This window comes from Vulpes vulpes, chromosome 13, assembly GCF_048418805.1.
Source record: "Vulpes vulpes isolate BD-2025 chromosome 13, VulVul3, whole genome shotgun sequence".
Lineage (NCBI taxonomy): Eukaryota > Metazoa > Chordata > Mammalia > Carnivora > Canidae > Vulpes > Vulpes vulpes.
Genome location: NC_132792.1, coordinates 51986997 through 52014204, shown reverse-complemented (window position 1 = coordinate 52014204; position 27208 = coordinate 51986997). Strand labels below are relative to the sequence as shown.

Genomic DNA, 27208 nt, shown 5'->3' with positions numbered 1-27208 from the left:
TCCCCACCCCCACTCCAGCCCCTTTGGAAGACTTTCCATTGAAGCTACAGTCTAATCAAAACTTTAGAAGGTGATAGGAAGATCAAGTAGTAAATCCAATAGTTTTAAACACTTATTAAAAATTATTTAGCCATCACTAGAGTCTGTTCCTTAAATAATACAATCTTTTAACTGTAAAGAGATGTTTGGGCTAAGATTGTATGACAAACTATTTCCTCCTAAGTTTGAGAAAATAATTAAGTGTTAATGACTAATTATTTAATAAGATCTCTTAAGGCCTTTTAGTAAATCTGTTATAAAATATTTATATTATAAATTTCATTAAATTATGAGTGACTTTTTATATTGAAGTATAATCATAACATATAATATGACATAATAGTTTCAGGTTTATAACATAATGATTTGATATTTATATACACTGTGAAATGATCACAACAATAAGCCTGGTTAATTAATATCCATCATCATATATACTTACAAAAAAGTATTTTTTCTTATGATGAGAATTTTTAAGATCTGTTCCATTAGGAACTTTCAAATACAAAACACAGTACTAGTAACTATAGTCAACATGCTGCATTCCCCCCATTTTATAAGTGGAAGTTTGTAGTTTTTGACCTCAGATCACTCTCCCACCCCCCATCCCACCTCTGGCAACCCCCAATCTGTTCTCAGTATCCATGAACTTTTTTTTTTCTTTAAATTTATGATAGTCACACAGAGAGAGAGAGAGAGAGAGAGAGAGAGAGAGAGAGAGGCAGAGACACAGGCAGAGGGAGAAGCAGGCTCCATGCACCGGGAGCCCGACGTGGGATTCGATCCTGGGTCTCCAGGATCGCGCCCTGGGCCAAAGGCAGGCGCCAAACCGCTGTGCCACCCAGGGATCCCCATGAACTTTTTTTAATGATCAAGTAAGTGATATCATACATATTTGTCTTCCTCTGATTTATTTCACTTAGCATAATGCCCTCAACATCCATCAATATTTTTGCAAATGGCAAGATTTCCTTCTTTTTTATGACTGAACAATACTCCATTATGTATATGTATATATACACACAACATTTTCTTTATTCATCCATCAATGAAAACTTAGGCTATTTCCATATTGGCTATTATACATAATGCTGCTATGAACATGAGGGTGCATACATTTTTTGAGTTAATGTCTTTACTGTCTTCAGATAAATAGAATTGTTGGGTCATATAGTAGTTCCATTCTTAAATTTTTTTATACATTTTTTAAAAGATTTTATTTATTTATTCATGAGAGACACAGAGAGAGGGGCACAGACACAGGCAGAGGGAGAAGCAGGCTCCATGCAGGGAGCTTGATGTGGGACTCCAGGATCACGCCCTGGGGGTGCTTAAACCACTGAGCCACCCGGGCTGCCCCATCCTTAAATTTTTTAGAAACCTCTATACTGTTTTCCATAGTGACTATAAGAAATTTACATTTCCACCAACAGTGGTACAGCATTCCCTTTTCTCTACATCTTTACCAATACGTGTCACTCCTTGTCTTTTTGAGAATAGCTATTTTAACAGGTGAGGTTACCTCACTGTGGTTTTGCTTTGTATTTCCCTTATGATTAATGATGTTGAGTATCTTTTACATACTTGTGGGTTATCCATATGTCTTCTTTAGAAAAATGTCTACTTAGAATTTCTGTCCATTTTTGTTGTGTTTTCTACTGAGTTATATGATTATTTAAATATTTTGGATATTAAGCTCTTATTGGATAGATGATTTATAAATATTTCCTCCCATTCAGTAGATGCCTTTCATTTTGCTGATGGTTTCCTTGCGTTGCTGTAAGAAGCTTTTCAGTTTGATATAGTCCCACTTATTTTTGCTTTTGTTGCTTTTGCTTTTATGTCAGATTCAAAAAAATCATCACCAAGATCTATTACTAAGGACCTTACCACACATTTTCTTCCAGATTTATGGGTTTAGGTCTTATGTTCAAATCTTTAATCCATTTTGAATTAATTTTTAATTTTTGTATATGCTGAAAGACAGTGGTCCAGTTTCATAGTTTTGCTTGCAGTTATACAGTTTTCCCATCACCATTTATTAAAGAAACTGCCCTTTCCCCACGTATATTCTTGGCTCTTTTGTCATAAATTAACTTAACATATACATGTAGGTTTCTTTTGAGCTCTCTATTCTGTTCCATGGTCTATATGCCAATAACATACTGTTTTGATAACTACAGCTTTGTAATACAGTTTGAAATCAGGAATCGTGGTATCTCCAGGTTTGTTCTTCTTTTTTCAAGGTTACTTTGGCTATTCAGGGTATGAAAAATTATATTTTAAAAGAGATTTAAAATTCAAATAGTAATAGAATGCTATTGTTTTTTGTTCCATCATTTTTGCCTACACTTTGTTACATTTTACAATGGAAATCAATGTATTTTCAGTGACTGAAAATGATTTTACCACAAGCATAAAACCCCAGGATTAACACCTGAAATTTGCTTTTAAATTGTACACTCACTATATTGTTTGGACACTATTCAAGTAATCAGACAAAAGCTCTCCTTCAAAAATCATAATCTAGAACTATTTCTGAATTCCTCATTATTTGCCAAATGTCTTCTAAAAAAAGTAAGTGTAGCAATTCCATCAACCCACGTTGACAATAACACTGTTAGCTCCTCTTATGTTGATGCAGACTACAGAGATTATAGTAGGTACACTGTCACCTGCTGGGTATACCATGGAGCTCAGTGTCTAATCCTGATGATGGAAATGTTCCCATAAAGCTCATTCATAGAGTTATCATAGATAAGGCAGGTAGAGCTGACTGCTTCCTTTAAGAATTGGTCACAGGGCTCAGATTCCCTAAGTATTCCTGTTATTCTACTGTACTATTTTTCCCTTTAAGGTCTAGAAGTTGAACAAGACTGCCCAGGTAGAATAGAGGAAGGTGAAGGGATCACAAATATAGGGAACAGTATCATTTTAATTTATTCATTTTCCAAATGTGTTCAGTATGGAGTGCCTGTCATGTACTAGGCTTACTCTAGCCTTGATATAAAAATATGTAAAATAGCAGAGAAAACACAGAGTTAAACCAACATGACAATAGAGACTAGGGTCCAAAAAGTTGCTGTAAACAACTGCCACCCTCACGTAGGTCGTAAAGAGTCTCGTACCATAGTGAAGTCAGATTCAAAAGAGGTCTGTCATTAACGGGGTAACAGTACTTGCTCCTTCTTTTAAAAAGAAATCTTTGACAGCAGTATGCAAGATGGACCAGAAAGAGGGGGAAAAATTAAAAGAAAAGTGTTCAGAGGCTCCTCCAATTAGCTAGGACAGGGATGATAAGGCCTACACTGATGCAGTGGCCACAGGAATAAGCAGAAGGAATAAAGAGCTATTTACCAAACAGTACGCAAAGACTTGATCTCCAACTGGCTGCAGAAAGTAAGGCAGAAGGGCAACCATGAATAAGATGTAAGAGCAGTGCAGGAGAAGTAAGAGGGTAAGTTAGTTCTACACATATTAGGTTGTGATACCTATAATATTTCAGGGAATACTGGCTATTGAGTACATACTTAAAAATTATGGTTCAAAGGAGCACCCAGACGGCTCAGTTGGTTAAGTGTCCGACTCTTGATTTCGGTCAGGTCATGATCATGAGACCAAGCCCTCAGCACATACTCAGTGGGGAGTATGCTTGAGATTCTCTCCCTCTCCCTCTGCCCCCTCTCCAGCCCCCACCAAAATAAATAAATAAATCTTAAAAAAAAAAAAAAGAATGGTGCCCATATTTATATACATACTAACATAAATTTATACATTTATAGTGATATATACAAACATAATTCCTTCTAAAAAATACTATTAAATGCTAACAGTAATAATTTCTATGTAGGAATATTTCTTTATATTACTTATTATGGAAAATCTAGAACATAAAATCTATGTATTACTTTAAAGTTTCAATGTATTTTAAGTTTATATAACTTTCACGCATATAAGGACATTTAATATACAGCTTGGAATCAGAGGCTATTAGTGCTAAAAACATGAAATATCAATTTGTTCAATCATCTCACTTTACATGCAAATACCATACCTGTTATTCAAAACTACATATGGCTGACCATATGCTCATACAGTGACCCTTAAATACAAGTTACTTCAGAAGACAAAAAGTATATAGAAATATTATTTTAAAACTTGAAGGAAACATAAAGCAAAATAACAGAAATACTGAGGAAACCTCAGTTTTATGACCAATTCTGCCATTAAATAGCCAAAAAAATCTTGAATAAGTCATTTAAGTCTTAAATTTGTCTTCTCATTTGTAAAAGAAAAAAAAATGGATTGGATAACTACAAATTTAGTAACAGGAATTCTTAAATATTCTAAAATGTAAAAAGGATTTTATAAAGTAATAAACATAAAAGGAAGGCAACTTTCTAGTAAATACTGGAATATATGCTCAAAGATTTTTTAGTGAAGGAGCATGATAAAAAAATAAGTTTAGAAACCTCTATAATAGAGAGATATCATCATAGTAGGAAAATAATTATGCTAAGTAGGGAGAAACAGAATTACAAAAGGAGGCTGGATAATCAGTAGCCTTCTCTTTCAGAGATGAGCTTGAGTCACACCCTTAAAGATGATGGAAGGGAAGTGGAGAGACAGAAAAAAACCTTGGGACCAAAGGGTCCCTTAAAGATTTCCAGTAAGACATAAGTTATCTGATTAAAAGATAAAGCATGCAGGTATATACATGGAACAGTACTTCGAACCATTCTGGGATATGGGACACTTCTAAAACGGAATTAAATTGTCATGTTCTAAGATCTACTATAATTACTACATAGTTTTTTCCTCTTAATCGAAGTATAATTAACATACAGGGCTATATTAGTTTCAGGTGCACAATGTAATGATGCAACAATTCTATACATTACTCAGTGCCCATCCTAAGTATACTCTTAATCCCCTGTATCTATTTCCCCCATCCTCACTCATTTCCCTTTTGGCAACCACCAGTTTGCTCTCTATATTTAGGAGATTGGGTTTGTTTGGGGGTTTTTGGGGGTATCTTTTTCCTTTGTTCATTTGTTTTGTTTCTTAAATTCCACATGAGTGAAATCATATGGTATTTGTCCTTCTACGATTTATTTCACTTAGCATTATCTTTTTTTTTTCTAAAGATTTTATTTTTTTATTCATGAGAGACAGAGACAGAGACATAGGGAGAGGGAGAAGCAGGCTCCATGCAGTGAGTTCAACGTGGGACTCGATCCCAGGTCTCCAGGATCAGGTCCTGGGCTGACGGCAGCACTAAACCACCGAGCCACCCGGGTTGCCCCAGCATTATATCTTCTATTCTAATATTATGCAATTTATTTAATAACATTCATCACATTTAAAATCAATTGTTAAAAGTTTGTCTTCTTTGCTATAATCCTTTAAGATGGAAAAGGAGAGGTCTGTTTTGTTCAGTACTAAAAAAGTTTACATAGATATATTATCTTAGTTCCTGGAAGACAAATAAAAAAACAGGATGGATGTATTTACTGACTATTCTAAAATGAACCTTCTAAAATTAATTTCCACCCTATCCTTGGCACCACCCCTTCCTGTGTTATCCAAGCACCAATAATTAACAAACTCAATAGTCAAAACATGTTTTTAGGGATCTGCTATAAAATGCACTGCTATCTACTTCTACTTTTTATTCTAACCCTGCACAACGAAAGCACAGGGTTAACAAGTAAATAAAGCCTAGAATAAGTGTACAGGACAGGAATTGTCTCATAAATAGGTACTCAAAAAAGTCCCTAGGTTAAGGCTGTGAACACAAGAAGATGAGACTACCAAAATGGTTCCAGAAGAATACAACTGTAAGATGGGTTGTCTACATTAATTCTGGGCTATCTGGGGTTTGTTTTCTAAATTGATTGAACCTAAAGGGATTAGTGAACCCATTTCCACGATAAGGGACACTGATGGTCCACAATGTGCATTGGCAAGGCAGTTTCTTAAATTAACATCTGTGGACACCTATAACCAAGTGCCTATAGAAGGCAAGGCTTTGTCATGGGAAGTATCTTCTGCCTCATTATCAATTAGGTCAAAATACAGAAGTATAAAAGTGTCATTTGCTGTTAAGTGCACTGGAAAACGATAACCTCGCGGGGGGTTTAAATTCCCAGCTAAAGGTTAACATAAGGGATCTGAAAGCATCTATAACTCTCCTAAAAGAAATCTTTATCTCCTTTAGCTTCAGGACCAAGATTTAAAAAAAAAAAAAAAGGCCCCCCAAAAACAAAAAAACCCAAAATCTACTTCTGCAGATGGCTGAATAGCAATGCAAACTGAGTTCCCAACTTCACAGGTCCTCTAGTGTTAAAATTGGGGCATTAAGAAGGTGGTGGTGAATTCTGAAAATCAGAATGGGGCATATGGGCAGATGCTGATGAACCTGCAGACCCTTAGCCGCTAAATTCTGCCAGTGTCCTTCGCCGTTAGAAGAAGCCCTTCCATCCCAACCTGAGGTTAGTTTTCCCTTTCCTGAAGTACCTGCAATGTTCTACCTGAGTAGTTGCAAGAGCCCACTGATCCTCCTAAGCACTGATCTCTCCCACTTCTCATCGCTTGTAGACCTGCATTGTTTGATATGGTATTCACTAGACATATGTAGCTATTCAAATTTAATTAAAAATAACTTCTAGCACTAGATCTATAACCAAATTCAACTCTCAGCAGACCGCAGGGGGTGAGATACAAAGTATAGTCCATGAAGAGGTACAACACACACCAAAAGAACTGAATGATTTTGTTAATTCATATCAATATAAACGAAGGATCTGTAAGGGAATGGATCCTAAGAGTACTGGGTTAAAGTGAAGGGAAGACAGTATTGCCTTGGGCCAAATTTACTAGTATGGGCTCACTAAGCCAAGATTCAGATACAAAAGTTAGCTTCAGAGACTAGGTAGGCATGGCTCTTAACTGGTTGGTTGGTTGGCTGAATAAAACCTAAACCCAAAGATAGACTACACCAGATGAAGTGGAATCACTAGAACTTCTTTAGTACACCACAGAGAAAAGAATCCAAATGTTTAGAGAAAATAATAGAATGTTGAAGTATATCATTTACAACCTTTTCACCTAGCCCTTACTGTGGTCCCTAGCAGGATCTGTAACACTCAGTTCACCAAAGCTATGGGGTGAAGGGAACACCAGCATTTCTAAATTGCTGTGTGGTGACTATTCTCCGCACTAGTACTGATCGGTAGGAACTGCTTCCAAAAGAAGCTCTCTGAATTCAGTTAAAATAATGAGATCTTGAAGCAGCAGGAGCCAAGTCAGCACTTACTAGCCAACGATATGATAGTCATGGTTATCATAACGTAATAGAGTGTAAGCAGTAATCCAAACAGTCTGACTTGAAGAGCTCTTTTGTGTTGACTGATTGATTATGGTGTCCCAGAAATGAAATAGATGGGAAAAGTCTGTAGTTCTAATGAACAGAAGAAGTCTGGCCTGAATAACCACAAATGACTGTCAGGGCCACTCAACAAAATCCCAAAACTGAACCAATTCCTAGACACGGAGTCCTCTAAATGAAGAGAAGATCAAGTCAAGGAAGGATCCTGCTACATAGCTAAAAATTTATACTGTCTATCTTCCTACTAACGAGAGTCATAACTATTGACCAAGGTGTCCACTGGGGAAGGAGAAATAATCACACTTTTTAAGGATTATGTGAACCTCCATAACTCTTGATGACTCAATGTGCTTCTAGTCAGAACAGGTTTATGGTGGGGGGTCACATGATTAATGGGAGTTTTAGCTTAGGCCTATCCTCTGAACTTACTGTAGTTCTCTCTCCAGTTCTAGAACGCATAATGGGAATAGATTTACTGGCAGAAAGCCCACATTAGTTCCTTAATCTGCAGAGTGAGGGCTATTAAGGTAGGAAAGGAAAAGTGGAAAATATTAGAACTTCCCCTACCTACTGAACAAGTAAATTAAAGGCAATACTACATTCCTGAAAGCACTGCAATGATTAGTGCCAAGGACCTAGAAGACGCAGAGTAGTGATTTCTATCACATCCCCACTTAACTTGCCTATGTAGCCCTACAGAAAACGTGTCCTACATAATGACAATTTAATATCATAAATTTAATCAAGTGGTAACTCCAACTGCAGCTGTTGTTCCAGATGTGGTTTCACGGCTGGAGCAAATCAAATATCCCCCACCACCTGGTATGTGCTAACTGATCTAACAAATGCTTTCTTTTTCTAGATCTGCTAGTAAAGACTAAATACCTCAGGGTTACATCAATTCACCAGCTCTGTGTCATAAACTGGTATACAAAGACTTTGCCATTTCACTCTGCTGGACATCATGTTGGTCTGTTATACATACTGATTGGACTGGAAATAAAAGTTTCAACTACTCTAGACACATGGTATGACACATGTATTCCAGAGGGTGGGAAATAAATCTCACAAAAATGCTGGGCTTTGATGAAATTCTTAAGAGGCCAGTGGTCTAGGACACGTTGAGATGCCCATTTTTACCACTAAGAAAGGTGCACACAGTACTTACTGGGTCTCTTTGAATTTTGGAGGCAACAAATACCTTATTTGGACATTCTTCTCCAAATCTTTTACCAAAGTAACCCAAAAAGCTGCCAGTTTTAAGGGAAGCCCAGAATAAGACAAAGTTCTGCAACAGGTCCAGACTACCAGGCAAGCTGTTCTACTAGCCAGGCTTTATAGCCTGGCAGATTCAGGCTATACCTGAGTATTTCAAGTATCTGTAGCAGATGAAGATGCAGAATGGAGACGTCGTCAGACCTCTCTGTAGGTGAATCTTAATGCAGAGCTAGAGTGGTCCGGAAGGACAGGGGTAAGGAATAGCCCCTCAGTAGGCAGAACTTTGAGCAGTGCACCTGATGACCTTGCCTGGAAGGAAAGACAGCCTAAGGAACGGATCTGTATTCATTTGTATAAAGTGACTAATGATTTTGCTGGATGCACAGGGATTTGGAAGTCACATGATTCAGAAATAGATGACAAGGTCTGGGAAAGAGATATGCAGACAGACTTCTCTGAATGGGCAGAGTGAGAAAATAAATCAATCACATGTAAATGATTTCTTTATCAGTGGATGTCAACCTCTTTCCCCAGCTATTCCTGTACCACAAATGGGTTCAAGAACAAAGCTGCCACAGCAGCAGGGACATGCTTCTGTCTTAGTAATAGGAGGGCTATCTCAACATGTTCCAGACTGCTAGTCAATGAAAAATTTCACCAAGGTGGCAGGCTGCTGAATTTTTGTGGGCTGGAGGTTATGCATAGATTCAGAAACATTCACTTCTACTCACCCATGTGGATCTGGCTACAACCACTGCTAAATGACCAATCTGCCAACAGCAGAGACCAACAATAAGCTTCTAATATAGCGTCATTTCCTAAAATGATCATATAGCTAGCTGGTGGCAGGTTACACTGGGCCATTTTATAGAAAGGATTGTGATATATTATCACTGGAATAAACACTCTAAATATAGATTTGCCTTTCCTACCCACAAAGTTCCTATCAAAACCATCATCCATAAACTCAGAGAATCTCTGGTTTACTGTCATGGTATTCCACACAGCATCTTCTAACCAAAGAAATCATTTTACAGGAAATGATGTGTAATAATGGGCTCATGTTTATGGAATTCACTGGTCTTACCAGTGCTGGGCCTGAAAGACTAGAGAAATAATCCCTTTTTAAAAAACTAAACTTTCTACTTGAGATCATTGTAAATTCACACATATTAAAAGAAATAATACACAGAGATCTCTTCCATCCTTTACCCAGTTCTCTCAAGGCTAACATCTAAGACCATATAAGAAACCACAACCAGGAAATTGACACTGATACAATCCACCACCAGTACTCAAACTTTACCGGTTTTATATGCAATTACTTACATGTGTATTTAGTTCTACAGAATTTTATCATATGTAAAGACACATGTATTCACCACCACAGTCACATTACAGAACAGTTCCATCACTGCAAGGATCCCTCATGTTGCCCTTTTATAACTCCCCATCTTCCTTCTGACCTCTACCCCATCTCTAACTCTTAGCAATCACTGATCTATTCTTCATCTCAATAATTTTATCATTTCAAGAATGTTATAAACAGGCTTACATCATGCAACCCTTAGAAACCAGCTTTTTTTCCACTCAGCATAATGCCCCTGAGAGTCATTCAAGTTTTTATGTGTATCACCCGTTTGTTCCTTTTTACTTCTAGGTAATATTCCATAGTATGGATGTAACACAGTGTGCTTTATCACTCAACAGCTGCAGAATATCTGAGCTGTTTCCAGTTTTTGGCTATTACAAATAAAGCTGCTATGAATATTTATGTACAGGTTTTTATATGAACATGAGTTTTCATCTCTCTGGGATAAATACTCTGTGCATTAGTGTACACACATCTCTTTTGGTAGAACCCAATCGTCACAATTTGGGTAACTGGCCAGAGATGAGTTGCTGAATTGCTGACTCCTGGAATGGAAGTCCACCACTCATGTGGTGGCCAGGCACAGAGTGCTTTAAAAAGCAAGACAAAGCCCAAAACAAATCAACTGTTTCATTTTATTCCTAAATCCCTACAAACCAGACTCAACTGTGATAGTTTTCTTTATTCCCTTTGTTATTTAATGCCAACAGATAAAAACAAACTTTAAAGACATAATCATGCTATAAAAATTATTATTAATATAGGGGCACCTGCTGGCTCAGTTGGTAGACCATGCAACTCTTGATCTTGGGGCTGTAAGTTCCAGTCATGTTGGGTGTAGAAATTACTTAAACTCTTTGGAGTGCCTAGGTATCTCAGTCGGTTAAGTGTCCAACTCTTGATCTCAGTTCAGGTCTTAATCTCAGGATCAGGAGTTCAAGCCCCACATTGGGCTCCACGCTGGGTGACGAGCTTCTTTTTTAAAAAAAGGGAAAGCGGAGAAAAAATGTCTTAAAAAATGCCTTAAAACATGTTTTTAAATTATTATTGTATAAAAGGGGAAATTTTAATATAATCTTTAAAAGAAAAACAAAACCCAAACACCTTTAAAGAACAGAAATTTATGAGAAGTTAAGAGTTAATAAAGATACACAAAGTTAATGCTGATTTGGGTAGTCATAAAAGAGTCTGATATGCTATGATTAGACATATGACCATCCATGAATCAAAATACATATAGAATATATTCAGAATAGATTTATCTTTTCTTTTAGGAAATTTATAGTATTATTTATAAGCATATTATAGGTGTTGATTTTCCCTAGAGATTTATACCTACCTCAATTCACTCTTCTATTGTTTTAATATTAACTGGTAATTTTCTCTAAATATGCTTTGAAAATACTAGACACCACTGCGAAACTAAACATTTCAAAAGATGTTTCTTAATAATTCAGGAATAACTAACCTAGAATTTAATACTGTAAAAACCAGTTGGCACCAGTTAAAACCATAAATATTTCTCAACATTCCTTTACATATTCAGTTTTAAAACACTGGTATAATTTTTAAAGTTGTCAATATAAAACTAGTGAGAAAATCAAAATTTAAATAAAACTATAGAATATCGCTACTATATGAATTTAGTGGGCTTAAAACTTACACTAAAAGTAAGAATTTTTTCCTTGATATTAAAACAAATCCTTTAAAAAACCATATTCTGGATTTTTCCAGTATTCTGAAAAGACAAAATGTCTGATTATATCTTCTGCTTTCTGGAATGTTCCAGCATTTTGAAATAAAAAATATCATTAAGAAATATTCATGAAAAAGTGAAAAATAACATTTTTAAAAATCTGTATGAAACCTAATATATTGCTAAAATAAAAATATAAACTGTCTTATACCATCAGTATTCTGCATAAATAAACCAAAGCAGCAAAATCTTAAAAGAATAAAATGTTCTACTGGGTCATCTCAAAAACTCTTGCAAACAATTTTTGACTATGCTGAAAAGTCATATGCTACCCTCTACTGTTAAAAAACAGTATTATTCACAAAGCAGAAAACCAATTATTTGCTCAACTATTGCCATCTTGTGGCTGTTAAGATAGGTCATCTGCAATTGCACATCCTCCAATTGGCTTAACATTATCTGTTGAGTACAAATCTCTACTATCTAAGTGATATAACAGTGTCAGAGATTTTTAAATATTTTTTTTTAAAAAAAAGAGGAAAAGGCATCTAAGTTAAAAAATATACTTAGCAAACAAACATTTATCTGTTCTCTATACGTAAGAATGTGTTATGTTGGTTACAAAAATGAAAGCAATTGGTCCCTACCCTCAAAAAAACAAGAAAAAAAACTGTTGTAGAGATAGGTGCATAAACTGGTATTAAAGGTAATAAACCAAAGAAAACCGAAAATGGATATGTGAGCATGGGATGAATATGGTACCTACAAACCCCTATATCAAACAATGGCATTTCAGTTCATTCAAACTTGAGATTCCTTTAACTAGCAACTTCAGTGAAATCTTAGGATACGTATTTCATGATGAACTGCCCTTGATTAAATTCCTGCCTGCAGGGGAAGGTTTCTTTTGAGGATAACTGGCCTTGCTCTTACTATCACTTATTTCCGAGGTGCCCATACACATACCTATGTTGGCACTCTAAGGATAAGAATGAAATCATTGAGAACAATTTCAACCTATGTTGTTGACTATACATACATATTGTTAAATCTAATAGGTCAAAAAAAATCTAATAGGCCACTCAAGATATTATAACTGTGTAAGTTTAATTCCAATTTAAGTCAACAAATATATATTCAACCCCTAACTTATGTAAAGAGTAAATAAAAAATGATCCCTAATCTTCAGGAACTACAATCTAAAAAAATAGGATAGAAAAAGTTCTCAAATGACTTCAATATACCTTAAAGAGTGGTGTGTGTACCATTAAGGAAATCTAAAATAAAGCTCCAGAATATTCAAAAGGAGTTTCACCTGCTTGATGAGATGATAAACGCCTAATGGAGATGATTTTTATAATGGAATTTGCAGGCAGGGAAGCTAATTCCAGGGGAAAGACAAAGAAACAATGACTTGTTTAGGCAACAGTGAACTATTTATTTCCACACAGAAAGATTTTTTGAAACCACGTTATAAATGAAATCTTGCATAGAACCCCAATATATACAAAATAAATGTAGTATTTTGTTAGGATAAAGGTATTTTATGGTTCAAATTGATAGCATTTGCTTACTATGAAGTCAAAAATATGAACATACAGATATTTTCAGTGGTAAGGAATAACAACCCCAGTTCCCAATTTCAAAACTCAAATTGCCTATACGCTTTGACCCAGCACATATCCCATTATGCAAAAAAATATATACAAATGGTCACTGTAGCATGGTCTGTATTTATATTAAAAATCAAAAAGGAACAAAACAGAAAATAACCTAGAAGCTCATTAATGAAGGCCTGGTTAAATAAATTATGCTACACCCATACCATGGAATACCAAGCAAATTTTTTTCAATGAAGTATATACACATTACACATATGCAATAGGGAAAAATATACTTTCAGGTAAATATAACAAAGTATAACAAAGTTATACTTACCTGAAAACAGCAATTTTCAGCAGCATCAACTAAAATATACCGAGTGCTTATTAGTATCAGGCATTTGTGCTAAGTATTTAAATAATACGTTCTTTAATCTCATCATAATTTCATGATAAAGAATTTTTACAGAAAAGAGAGGATAAACAGATATTAAGTAATTTTCCAAGAAAACATAGCCAGAAAATGATAGAAGAACCAGGATTCAAACTGAGACCATCTGAATCCAGAGCTTACATTCTTAAAACAGTAATAATTCAAAACAGTACCAACCAATTTGTGTTTGGGTATAGTGATTACTTAAAAAATAAAATCCTTAGGAGCACCTGAGTTGCTCAGTCAAATGTCTGACTCTTGATTTTGGCTCAGGTCATGATCTCAGATGAAGCTTCATAAGATGAAGCTCCACAATGGGCTCCACGCTGGGCAAAGCTTGCTTAAATTCTCTCCCTCTCCCTCTGTCCCTCCCCTACTCCTCCTTCCCTTCCTCCCTCCCTCTCTCTTAAAAAAAAAAAAAAAAAAACCACCACCAATAACAACAAAAAAGCCGCACTCTCAAGTTATTCCCTATGATCTCCTTATTTGTTGCAAATAGTCTCCTTTGTGTGACAACTCCAAGCACACATACACACACAAACACACTCTCCCATCTGGAAAGTGAGGGAAAGGAAATGGGGGCTTTAACATTTCCCATAATAACCTTCAATGCTATTTAAATTTCCTTTTTAAAGTAAGCAATATTATTTTTATACTTTTCAAAAATTTCAACCATATGACAAAGGTGAATTTCATTCATCTTATAAACTCAGGGTACTCTCCAATGAATTAGATCCAGGAACTTCAAAAAGCGAACATTTCTTCACAAAATTGAATCTCTTTCAATACCTCAAAACTGCTCACATTCCTCATCATAAATACTAGTCAGAAAAGCACTAAAAACTTCTAAAAAGCACTAAAACCAAAACTAATGTGGTATTTTCAGTTTTATCACTCTTAAAATTACTTTTGCTCAATCATTATTATAGACAAGCACACTTAACTGATATGCTGAAACTTGTACTATTCTTAGCTATTCAACTGTTTGTAAGCAGTATCACACAGATCTCAAGCCAAAGACAGCCCAGGCAAAATTAACACAGGAAACAACAAGGATGTGGAGAAAAAGGAGCCCTCTTACACCACTGGTTGGCACACAAACTGGTACGGGCACTCTGGAAAAGAGAATGGAAGTTCCTCAAAAAGTTAAAAATAGAACTACTCTATGATCCAGCAATTGCACTCAATACTAGGTATTCACCCAAAGGATAAAAAACAAAACAAAACAAAACAAAAAAAACAGATTCAAAGGGGTACATGTACCTCGATGTTTTATCAACAATATTTAAGCTAAGTTAAATTAAATTAAGATAATTAAATTAAATTAAATTAAGATAAAAAGCTTTATCAACAATATTTAAGCTATTGAAAAAGCCCAAATGTCCATCAACTGATGAATGGATAAAGATGCGGTATATGTACACAATGGAATATTATTCAGCCATCAAAAACAATGAAATCTTGCCATTTGCAAGGATGTGAATGGAGCTAGAGTTTATTATGCTAAGCAAAATAAGCCAGTCACAGAAAAACAATTATATTATTTCGCTCATATGTGGAATTTAGGCAACAAAACAGATGAATGTGTGGGAAGGGAAGAAAAAAAGAGGAGAGGAGAAGGCAAACCATAAGAGATTCTTAATGATAAAGAACTGAGGGTTGATGCAAGGAGGTGGGTGGGGGTGGGCTAACTGGTGATGGGTAATGAGGAGGGCACTCGTTATGATAAGCCCTAGGTGTTATATGTAAATGATGAATCACTAAATTCTACTCCTGAAAGCAATACTACACCACATGCTAAACTAGAATTTAAATAAAAATGTGGAAGGAAAACAAACAAAGACTGTCAGGTATAATGAAGTTCAAATATGCACTATGTGTACTATTTATTTATTCAGCCATTTAGCAAACATTTATTAGTGCCCACTAAAGGTCAAGCACTGTGCTAGCTGCTGGGGATATAACAGAACAAGACAGACAAGGTCTCTATTCTCTCAAATTTATATTCTTGTGGGGGGGAAAGCCAGAAAAGGCTTTATTCTGAAGTATGCACACGTTATTCTGGAATCACAAGTTAACATATTAATGATTACAAATGTCCTTAAATTAGGATTAAACAGAATGGCATGTGCATGTTTTTTTTTTATTACAACTTAATTATTATTAATTATTTAGGAAAGCAGTGGGATTTCATTCTAAGAACTGGGCAATCCTGGAAGCATCTCTCTCTGTGGCAGAAGGTTGGAGAAATAGCTGAGGACACACAAAAGCTAAAATGTACCAAGTTAAATGACAACAGTCACTGGGCTGAGAGCACTTCAAATGTATTAATTCGTGCAAATTCCACCATAATCCCCAGTCAGAGTATTATGTTCATTTAAGATAAGAAAGCAAACTAAGGGGGCACCTGGGTGGCTCAGTGGGTTAAGCATCTGCCTTCATCTCAGGTCATGTTCCCAGGGTCCTGGGATGGAGCCATGGATTGGGGTCCCTGCTCCACAAGGACCCTGCTTCTCCTTCTCCCTCTCCTGCTGCTCCCCCTGCTTATGCTCTCTGTCAAATTAAATAAAATCTTTTTTAAAAGGGGTGGGGGTAAGGAAAGGAAAGAAAGAAAGAAAACTAAAACAGGCTAAGTAACTTGCCCAAAGTTAACAAGTAAGATGACTGCACCAGTCTCTGAGTCCTGGCCTTCTGAAACTGAATCTAAATTCTAATCTCTGCACTAGCCTCAGTCCTAAATGGCAGCAGGCTGATGATGGAGAGGTGTGAGTTTAATCTTGTAGGCAGTGTGAAGGAAGGTTTATAAGTTTTTCAAGCAAAGCAAAAAAGCATCTCATTAAGTCTGATGACAAAGCCCAACTTAGGAAGATAACTCTGTCCACTGCATATAATGACCTAGATCAGAGAGTAACTGAGGGTCAGTGGCCAAAAAAAAAGAAAGAAAGAAAGAAAGAATGAGTAAACGGGTCTAAGTAATTGGAAATGTTCCAAAGCTAAGAGCTCTTAGAATGGAGACTACAATCCAGCATCCTGACACCCTCCTTTCCAGGGAACTTCCCCTTCCTTCCACTAAACCAAGACGTTGAAAAATTTTGAATAGTAAGTGAACTGCATGTCACAACCAAACACATTTTTTTTAAGTAGGCTCCACACCTAGTGTGGAGCCCAGCCTGGGGCTGAAACTCCTTCTGAGATCATGACCTGAGCTGAGATTAAGAGTCAAACACTTAGACTCAACAATAGACTGAGCCACCCAGGCACCCCACAACCAAACGCATTTCACCTCCATCTAGTAGAATCATACTTCCTAAACTGCGTTAGAGAACAACTGCCCAGAGAGACTCCATTAAGCCTGAGCTGGACTGACCAATTCTAACAGATGTCCTGGGACCTCAAGAAACACTCCTGTATCTTCTTGGGGGAAAGAAAGGCAATGGAATCTTGATCACACTCAAATATCATGGTTGTTTCCTTCATAAACAAACATTGCTTACCATGTGAAACCCCCAAGTATGATGCCACGTGGCCTTTCAAACACTCTACCTATGATGTTACAATTTCATTTTTGCCACAATTAATTCAGCAGATGAGAATTATTTTCTGGCAGTTTCTGATTGTGTTTGGAATTCGGTGAAAAGGCATGCAGGAAGGGGTGAAGTGACAAATACCTGAATTATATTTATACATCTCCTACTTTACTGCACTTAATCCTCAAAGCCATCCACTAAGGATGGATCAAAGTCCATTTATTAGTCAGCTTCTGGTCAGTTGCTGGTAACATTTCAGGATTTTATGACTGCTCCAGGTAAGGTAGACAAATAATGCACCTCTCCCCCCCATATGTCCACATCCTAATCCCTGGAATTTGCGAATAGAATATGTTACCTTCCACAGCAAAGGAAAAAAATTTTTTAAAGATTTTACTTACTCATTCATGAGAGACACACGGAGAGAGGCAAAGACATAGGCAGAGTGAGAAGCAGGCTCCCTGTAAGGAGCCTGATGTGGGACTCGATCCTGGAACCCGGAATCATGACCTGAGCCAAAGGCAGACGCTCAACCACTGGGCCACTCACGTGCCCGCAAAGGAAAATTAAACTGCAAATGAAATTAAGGTTGCTAATTACCTAACCTTTAAACAGGGAGATTATCCTGCATTACCTGAGTGGGTCCAAAGTAATCACAAGAGACTTGTAAGTGGAAGAGGTAGGCAGAAGAGAAGTCAGAATGATATGATGTGAGAAAGAATCAATCTGCTGTTGCTGGCTTTGAAAATGATAGAAAGGGGGGGGGGGGGTGGACCGGGTGGCTCAGCGGTTGGGCATCTGCCTTCAGCTCAGGGCGTGATCCTGGAGACCCGAGATCGAGTCCCAGGTCGCACTCCCTGCATGGAGCCTGCTTCTCCCTCTGCCTGTGTCTCGGCCTCTCTCTCTCTCTCTCTCTCTCTCTCTCTCTCTCGCTGTGTGTCTCTAATAAATAAATAAAATCTTAAAAAAAAATTTTTTTTTTTTTTTTGTGGTAACTTGTTAGAAGAGCAAAAACAAACCTAACGCAGCAGGCTTCTCCCAATCCTTGGATGTCAAGGACATTCTGTCAATAATAACTATCAACAATTACCAAATTCCAGGTAGTTTTCTCTACTCCAGGGCACTACCAGTCTGCGAACCGCTTGGTACCGGTCTCCAAAGACACAAGCACAGAAGTTGAGAGCGTTTATTTTTATGTAGTCTAACGTGGCCAGACATCCATCCAATCCCATGTCTGCTGCATCTAATACAAAATTGTGATCCGTATTTACGTCTATCCATTTTTTTTCCTATTTTACATAGTACTGCCTGAGACACGTAGAAATTTTTTTTTTTTGGGGGGGGGGTCATTTACAGAAAAGGAAAGCAAAGCACTGACAGGTCAAATCATTTTCCCAAGTTCACAGAGACAGTAATTCTCTTTCACCCACTCGCTGAATTAACAAACATTAACAGGGAGCCGGCCTTGCACGCCGGACCGCAAGCTCCGCGCTGCAACTCCTGGGTATGAAGAACTCGATGGCAGGGAGCCCAGCCTCTCCTGGGCCGGTGGCGGGGGGCGCGGGGGACGGGGTCCAGTTCGTCTGAGGCCCGGGAGGCCCCGCGGACCGCCGCCCCCGCAGCACTCACCCAGAGGAGCGTGCACGAGGCAGGTCAGCACGTCCACGCCGCACAGAAGCACAAGTGACGGAGAAGACTAGGGACCCGCGCTTCTCCGACAGGCCCGCCGCAACGCCAAGACACACCCCTGCTCCCAGCTCCACCCCGACGCCCGGCTCCGCCTCGACTCTCGCGCCCCACCCCCCCACCACCCCCCCGCCCCGGCGCCGCGGCTCGCTCACCGGCTTCTCCCCGAGCTCCGCCTTCCGCCTCAGCTTCGAGTGCCGCTCCAAAGCGCTCGCGAAGCCGCCCTGGCGCATTTCAGGCTCCGTGGCATCGGGACTCTCGCTCCCCGAGCTGCTCCCGGTGCCTGTGCCTCGGCAGGGCCGACGGAAGGGAAACCCTCGCAGGAAACGGCTCTCGGCAGTTGCGGCACGGGCCCGACACAGCGCCGCCATGACGGCCCCGCGACCTCTGACCTTGGACCTCGCCGTCAGCGTGCAGGTCAGGGGGCGGAGCAACGAGGGGCCCACCCCTTGCGGGACGCGGGTGAGGCGCGGCGGTGCCGAGGCGGGCGTCGGGGCCGCGAGTGGGCCCCGGCGTGGGAGAGGTGGCTCCGCGGGGGTCTGTGAGCTTCGTCCTTGGCCTGCTGCAAGTCCCGGCCCTGCGCCGCCTGCTGGCCCGCCGCCTGGGCTTTTAGAAAACCCAGAGGGGGAGCCCGGGTGGCTCAGCGGTTTAGCGCCGCCTTCGGCCCGGCGTGTGACCCTGGGGACCCGGGATGGAGCCCCGCGTCGGGCTCCCTGCACGGAGCCTGCTTCTCCCTCTGCCTGTGTGTCTGCCCCTCTGTCTTTCATGAATGAATGAATGACCGAGCCTCACGTCGGGCTCCCTGCATGGAGCCTGCTTCTCCCTCTGCCTGTCTCCACCCCCCCCCCCCCCCCCCGTCTTTCATGAATGAATGAATGAATGAATAAAATAAACCCAAAGGGCCTTTAAAGACTTGTTTTCGGGTCTTTGCTCCAATACGAAGTTCTCCGTGATCACCATATTTAGAATTGGGACCCCAGACACACTCAACCGGACTCCCCTGGTTTCCTTTATACCGTTCAGCGACTCTCAGTACTGCTGCCTGGTTTATTTATAGGGTTGAATTGGCGTCTGCGCCCCCAGCTTTGTGAAGTCTTGGTTGGCTGTTGGATCCCCGACGTCGGGCACACAGTGCGGTTCAGCGAACGTTTGTGGAATCCTGGAACCAAGGTGGTCTCTTGTCACCTCTTCTTGAGGTCAGTCCACTGAAGTTCAAAAGTCAACCTTTCTAAGAGGTTTCTGTCACCTGTAGATAGCTCCAGTCCCTTCCAAGGAATCCCGTTTCGGAATGGGCCTAGACAGACTCTACCCGAGACCCCCACCCTCACTCATGCTTTCCTCCCTTTTCCCCCACCGATGTTAATTCCCAGAATTTGCCCACCCTTTTCAAAATTGAGCCTAACGTCATACTTAACCGTTCACAAACTAAGCTGTCCGTCCGTCCTCTACCCAGCAGTTTTATATTAATCCAGTTATTTTAGAGGAGGAGGCAAGGCCCTTTACAGTTCATTTGCAAGTACCTTGATAGAAGGAATTTTTGTGTATGACAACAGCCCATGTTTTAATAATACCTGACTATGGATTTTGAATCTCTCTGATGTTCTCATCGATTGCATGGTTAGATGATACACAGAACCCTAGAAGTATACCAACCTTGGGACGGTGCCTGATTGTAGGAATCACAATTTATTACTATAGCCAACTGTAGGGTCACTGTTAGAAATTCACTAGGGGGCTTTGAGGTAGATTCTACTCCAGGGTGTTCTTCTTGCCACGTTAGCAGTTTATTTCTTTTGACCATTAATAAAGTCTGACTGGAGACATTTTTGCATTGTTATCTGTGGCTATTGCTACTAATACTTCCCTTCAGGGAAAAGTGGTAAATTGTAAAGAGCATTGGCTAGTGACCTTATGAACCCCTTAGTTCTAGTTCTGACTGTAATACTGATCTCAGGCAAAACCAATGTAATGTTGATTTGGCTTCTTCACTTGTAAAGCCAAGCCATTGGGCCCCTTGCTAAATTTTAAGTGCTTTGTAAATTTAACTAAATCAATAGCTAGGGAACAAGTGGGATTACTAAAGTCCCAGCTCTAAAATTCAATAGATGTATTTATTATATTCATGTCCTACCTCACCCAGATGATAAACTCCCTGAGCATTATGACAGTAGACATTTTGGGACAGATCCTGAGGTTTTTAATGTATAAAAGCTTGTGTCAACTGACTTCAAGTTATGCTTACTTAGTTCTTTATCTTTGGTAGAACATTAGAAGTATGAATTGAGAGGGACTGTAAAGGACTCGGTAAGTCAACAAGGAGATACCTACACAGTTTGTCCTATACCAACACCAGTTGTAACGTCGGCTCTAATGTTTAACATCTTGATGGCACCTTAGGGAGTCTGATCCTGTTCTACTCCTTGCATTACACCTTCCTTCCTGCTTTATTAAAAAATACAGTCCTTTTCCCCCATAACCTGCAAATTGTTCGGACACTTTGTAAAAATATTAGCCATGGTGGATGGCAAGGAACGTGAACAGAATATAGTTCAAGTCCTGGCTGCACATCAAATGGTTGTAATCTCATTTATAAAATGGTTACCCTGCCACAATCTTGAGCAAAGACTTAAGAGAAATGAGTGAAAATGCCCAACACATACTGAAAGCTTAATAAGAAGTGGCTATTAATGTCTGGATGGAGTGATTAGAAATTCATGTCTCTTAAAGCATGCATAAAAACCTAGAAAAAAGGATAGGACTAGTGATATACTTGGGAGATAATAGTATTACCCTAAAGATATTATCTCTGTGGCTGAAATGACTAAGATCATTAAGGAGATCATATGAAAGATCAGTAGGGACAGGCAAGAACACTTGAGGAGTGGGAAGAAGAGAATATCAGAAAATAGTCAAACTGGAAAATAAGAATGGAGAATTGATCCTAGAAACCAAGATGACCAAAGCATGCTGAAAAGGAGAATGTTAAAGAGAAAGATCATACCCACTTACAAATATTCCAACAACAAAATTGTGTTAGGTTTTTACTGTATGGTTGGGAGACCACCAAATTAAAAGAATCACACTACCAACCAACCTCATTCTGTAATCAAAATTCTGTAGGAGAGTTGGCAAGAAATTTAGTCACCAAGCATCATTTATGTAAATATGAAATCCTGGCCAGTGTTAGGTACAGGTAGATCCTGCCCCTCTGGGGGCTTATAAACTAAGAGTGGTTCATTTAATTTCAGAGTCAGAATATGGAAATTATTTGCATAAGGTTTGCAGGCTTACTTAAAAGTGATAATGCTTTATATTAACTCTAACCCAACATGGTCTGTGTAATCCAATTATAAGGGGACAGTCATTAATTTATTGCCAAGTGTTTCTTTGCTATGGGCAAAAAATCTGATTTTTCATCTGGCTCTTAAGAGCTGTAAAGAAACATGGGTGAAGTTGACATAGAACCTTGTGCAGCATCTCCTCTACATACATAAACAAATTGTCACTGTCAACATGTAGTTTGTTCAGTTTTGATACACTAATTCCATATAGCTACTAATGGGTTGGGTTTTTTTTCCATACCTAGGACATGAAGTGTCTGGAGAGAAGTTCTATTAATGGACTCACCTCTTTCCTTGACAGATAATACATACAAAAGAACCCATACCCAAATTACAGAATTTTTATTGTGTTCAAATACTATACAAAAAAAAAAAAAAAAATACAGTGTGCATTTCGTGATAAACAGATCCAGAAACAGTGACTCCAAATTAAAGGTATTTTTGTTCTCAAGGTCAGTAGTTTGAGTAGTACTAAAAGGATAATCCAGTGAATTCTCTCTTCCGTTGATTACTTTGGCCTCATAAACATAAGAATTCTTGCTATATCCCACAAACTCCATAAATTGAAAATATTTCTTTGTAAAAAGGGGTTAATTTGGGTATTATTTTCTTCTGTCACAGTTCTTGAACTCTTAAACATCTGAGATTTCCCTATTAGATTACTGTTTTCCTACAGTGTCAGACACAAAATTCAAAAGAATGACCAGGACCCCTCTGGTATTTTTAGTAAGTATTATGTTCCAAATTTCTTAACTATCTGTGAATTCATAATATTAAATCCTCCACAAAGACTATTTTGAATAATACTTCTAAGTCCATATGTTTGTTTTTCTAAGTTCAACCTCTTACTACTTTTTACTACTACTTTTAAGATGCAGAGTACTTTTCAATAGGTTATTTAAAATAAGTATAGGCAGATGTCTGGAAAAGCAATTTTTCCAGCTTCTTTCACAACCATCACCAATAGCCACATACTCCCCATACCATTTTACACTCCTTATTCTATCATTTCTCATTATAAAGTAGAGATCTGAATATACTTCACTGAGCTAAAGTTGAAAGATAGTGACAGGGCAGGACACCCAAGAAACAATGTGCTAAAAAGATGATGTTGTGATTTTTTTTTTTTAAATGAAAGACTAGTTGGAAAAAAATAATTTATGTTGAGTAACCACAGTATTTCTATAAAAAGACAAATTTCTACAGATCCACTTCTTCCAGACAGTGCTTCAGCAACTGGGGCAACAGCCGTAAAGCCTCTTCAAGGAAATAATTTATATGTTAGTCTGACATGGTTAAGTGGTGATTTAAAGCAAATAGTAAAAAAAAAAAAAAAAAAAAAAAAATTTTTTTTTTTTTTTTGCATAGACACCGGTTGATTATTTAATACAAGCTGTTTCCAGACCACTGGTCTCACAATAAATATTGAGACCTACACTACAGATATACAGAATTTATTAGGCTTTTTACATTTAATTAGAGCATATTTTCAGTTGCATCTAAAGTGCTATAACAAAAGCTCTAGCAATCAAGAATGGCAGCATGTTACTTAGAACAATCAACACTTGTGGCTTTTCAAATTTGGTTTTCATAAGATAATTTATCCTGAAGTAAATCTAGTCATGCTTAAAAAAAAAAAAAAAAAAAAGCCTCAGGTCACTCCAAGCTTGGCAATTAACATTTGGCATAAACAATAATAAAACAATCACAACTTGATAAATAACAAACACGACATTATAGGCCATAACCATACACAGAATAGTGAAAAGGTAATAGTGATGAATAAGTAGCTATTAGATTAGAGTACCTTGGCCTCCATGCAGATACTTTTAGAGGCTTTGGTTCATTCAGCCCTGCCATTTTTCAAAGTAGGGCAACATCTACAGTATCATTTTATAATTTCTAACACACTGAAAACAAGTAGAAAACAAGGAGTTGATTTTCATTAATGCATTAAATCCTCAGGAATTACCACCAACCCCTTAGTATCAAATCTTTTCAAGTTACATTAGTCATACAATTTTGTGTGCTTATTTTTTTAAATGTTGCTAAATGAATTAAATGAAGACAGCAATGTATCCCCTAATGTGATTGATTTTAGCATTTTTACAGCTACTGAAATCTAAAAAACGTTCAGGCTTTTGAATGGAACATGTGATGAGTGTTCCTATTTCAACCGACTGGTAATTACAATATGCCCGATTCAGAATGTGATTTTGCAACTTACTCTGAAACCAAAAATTCAGTCTCATGAAAAGTAAGCTGAGAGAAGTGGCATAATAACAAATACAATGAAATGGTTACTGTCACAAACGGTGACAAGGATGTGAGGGTTCTACTCTCAAGTCACCCAGGACTTTGAACCGCTGCACATGTTGTCATGGTCACTTGCCAAACTATAACAAATTGGTTGTAGAGCGGATTTACTTAGTCTGCTGTCTCCGACAAACAAATAGAAGATACCTTCTATCAGAACAATGTTTATTCAAAAATATTTTTTTGTAGCTGGTCTTTCTTTCCTCGGAGGTAAAGAAAATTATGCCAAAACTTTTAATAACCAAGATTCAGGAAATTTTAAAGAAAATTTTAGTTAGCAATCAAATACACAGAAGTTCAAGAAAGAAACAAGAAAATCATATTGAAGACAAAGATCAAACTGGCATCCCAGATCCAGAGCAATTTTGTGAAGTAGGAAAGCAATTATGATAACCTGAAGCTTCTTAGATCATTCTAATGAGGATCCCCAGGAATTATGTGTGTTTTTATACTGATATTTCCTAAATTGGGGCCCTTAAATGCACAGTAAAGGGTGTTTCCCAGGAACAGAGGTGAAGATACTTTTATTTTGTTCAACCCACAAACTATTTGGTCAAATGAATATGTAAAGCTAAGTAAAAGCACATCTGGTAGAAATTCACAGCAATGAATGTTGACAAGATGTGCTTGGATCTTGCTTGCAGCATCTGGCAGTGGGTAGCAGAACAAAGGTAAGAACTTCACGGGCTCGCCTGCGTCTGTTCTGGAAGGGGCTCTGGGGCGGTGGCACTGGCATTTGCAGTTGAATTCAAGACTTCTCCAAAATCCCCTCCAGCCGGCTTGGTTCCGCCTACTTTAGACTTTAAAAAAAGTTCAAAAAAGACAAGACATCATGAAACATAAACTCAGCTGACTCTGCAAAAAAAGTAACTCAAATTTTACTTTGAAGAACAAATCAGTAGGGAACCCAATAGCCCAGTGACGATTATATTTGTACTGAAGTTAGTTCTGTTGCAGTGTTCTGTGCAGTTTAATAGAAAACCATGTGGGCTTCTCTGCTGAAATATTCAGATTGGTAAATTCTCCCCCCCCCCCTCTTCTTTCCCATCTGCTCATAGTTCTTCACAGGAAAATTTGTCTGAAAAACTTTAGGACCTCTTATTGTAAAATAAATCTATTGGAAGACTCTCTATATTTAAGTACCACTTTGTATTCCATCAGATTGTTCATTCAGCTATATGCATGCAAGAAATACTGCATATAATGAAAGAAATAGATCTATTTTTCCCACAGTGTAAACTTCCTAACCCGCTGCTACTTAAAAGTGTGGTGCGAGGACTTGGGTCCAAGTGTGGACTCAACAGCACCTGGGAGCTTATTAGAAATGTAGACTCAGACCAGCCTCCCCCCACTCCATCTACAGAGATCTCCAGGGCTTCCTCAACAAGTTACAGTTTGTGAAGCACTACTCCAATTTATCTGGCCTGAAATTTTGTCAATAAACATTTGTCTGCAGGAATAAGTCGGCCTAACATTTGTATAATACTTTATGCTTTTCAAAATGCTTATTATGTCACTTCATCCCTAATAACACTGATACATCTATGCTCACTCTGTTACATCTCCTTACTGACCAACAGGACAGCTAACATTAAGAAACCAGTCAGTACTTCACAGTGCCACTCAGTAGATTTAACTTGACCCTGCTCTTAGCTCAGTCTTAACTAGCTACAGACATATTAACAGTTGGAATCTAGTTGAAATTTTTTCTCACTCTCCTTGGTCTCCCATCCATAATGTCTGAATAGTTTGGAAAAATCTGTACAACTTGTGTCCCCTGTGTATTTATTAAATTTATTAAAACATATTTCTTAATTATAGGAAAATACTAAGACCCTTGCAATTCAACATGTCTAATGCTGAACCCCTCCCACAATTGGTCCCTTCTCTATTCTTCTTTAAGACTTTAAATGGCTGTAACGTCTACCTAGTTGGCCTAGTCAAGATAGCTGGGCATCATCCTTGGATCCTTCCTCATCTTGTTCCAGATCCAATCAATCACTGACTTTTTTGGCTGTCGGGTTTTCTAAATTCTAAATCTCTCTCAACCCTGTTGAGCACTACCATCAGCACTACCTTGAATTCACTCCACCACCATCTTTGGCCTGGATTACAACTCCTTCCTCCTAACTAGTCCAGTCTTTCTCCCCTCAGATCTTCAGGGCACCAGTGATCTTTCTAAAATGCACAGAATACACTACCCACATTGTTTAAAGGCTTTCCATTGCCCTAAGTCCAAATTCTTTAGTGTGGCCTACCCATCACCCTAGCTTCATTTCCTAGTCACTATCCTATAGCACAGCAAACTTCCTGGTAGTCCTCAAAAGGGCTCCAAAACTTCAAATATTCACCTCAACCTAAAGGCCTCCACTTATATTAGTATCCTATGAGAAACACTCTTTCCTTCCTCCTAGGCTTGATCAGACATTCCTGCTTCTGGTCCCCACTGCATCCCTGAGTTTCCCTGCCATGGCACCTTACCTCGTTTTATTTTCAATGGCCATTAAATTATCTACACATCTTACAGAAAGGGTCTGTGTCTCTTGCTCGCTGTGGTATCCCCAGGGCCTACCCCTGGCACATGGAAAA

The 27208-nt window shown here is 38.3% G+C and overlaps 2 protein-coding genes across 17 annotated transcripts in view; both read right to left on the bottom strand.

Moving 5' to 3' along the window:
• MRPS28 (mitochondrial ribosomal protein S28) overlaps positions 1-19729 on the bottom strand; it is a 185409-nt gene extending 165680 nt beyond the window's left edge. For all 4 annotated transcript variants that reach the window (XR_011996617.1, XR_011996618.1, XM_072734429.1 and 1 more), the window contains exon 1: positions 19118-19729. Coding sequence is in view for 2 of the 4 variants with exons in the window: in XM_072734429.1 (XP_072590530.1) it covers positions 19118-19729 (612 nt within the window). In the remaining 2 variants the exon portion in view is untranslated. The remainder of the gene's footprint in view (positions 1-19117) is intronic.
• Positions 19730-22628: 2899 nt separating this feature from the next.
• The window catches only part of TPD52 (tumor protein D52), a 107266-nt gene continuing 102686 nt past the window's right edge, over positions 22629-27208 (bottom strand). For all 13 annotated transcript variants that reach the window (XM_072734435.1, XM_072734437.1, XM_072734438.1 and 10 more), the window contains one exon: positions 22629-25419. In XM_072734435.1, the coding sequence (XP_072590536.1) occupies positions 25300-25419 (120 nt within the window). In that variant the 3' untranslated portion in view covers positions 22629-25299. The remainder of the gene's footprint in view (positions 25420-27208) is intronic.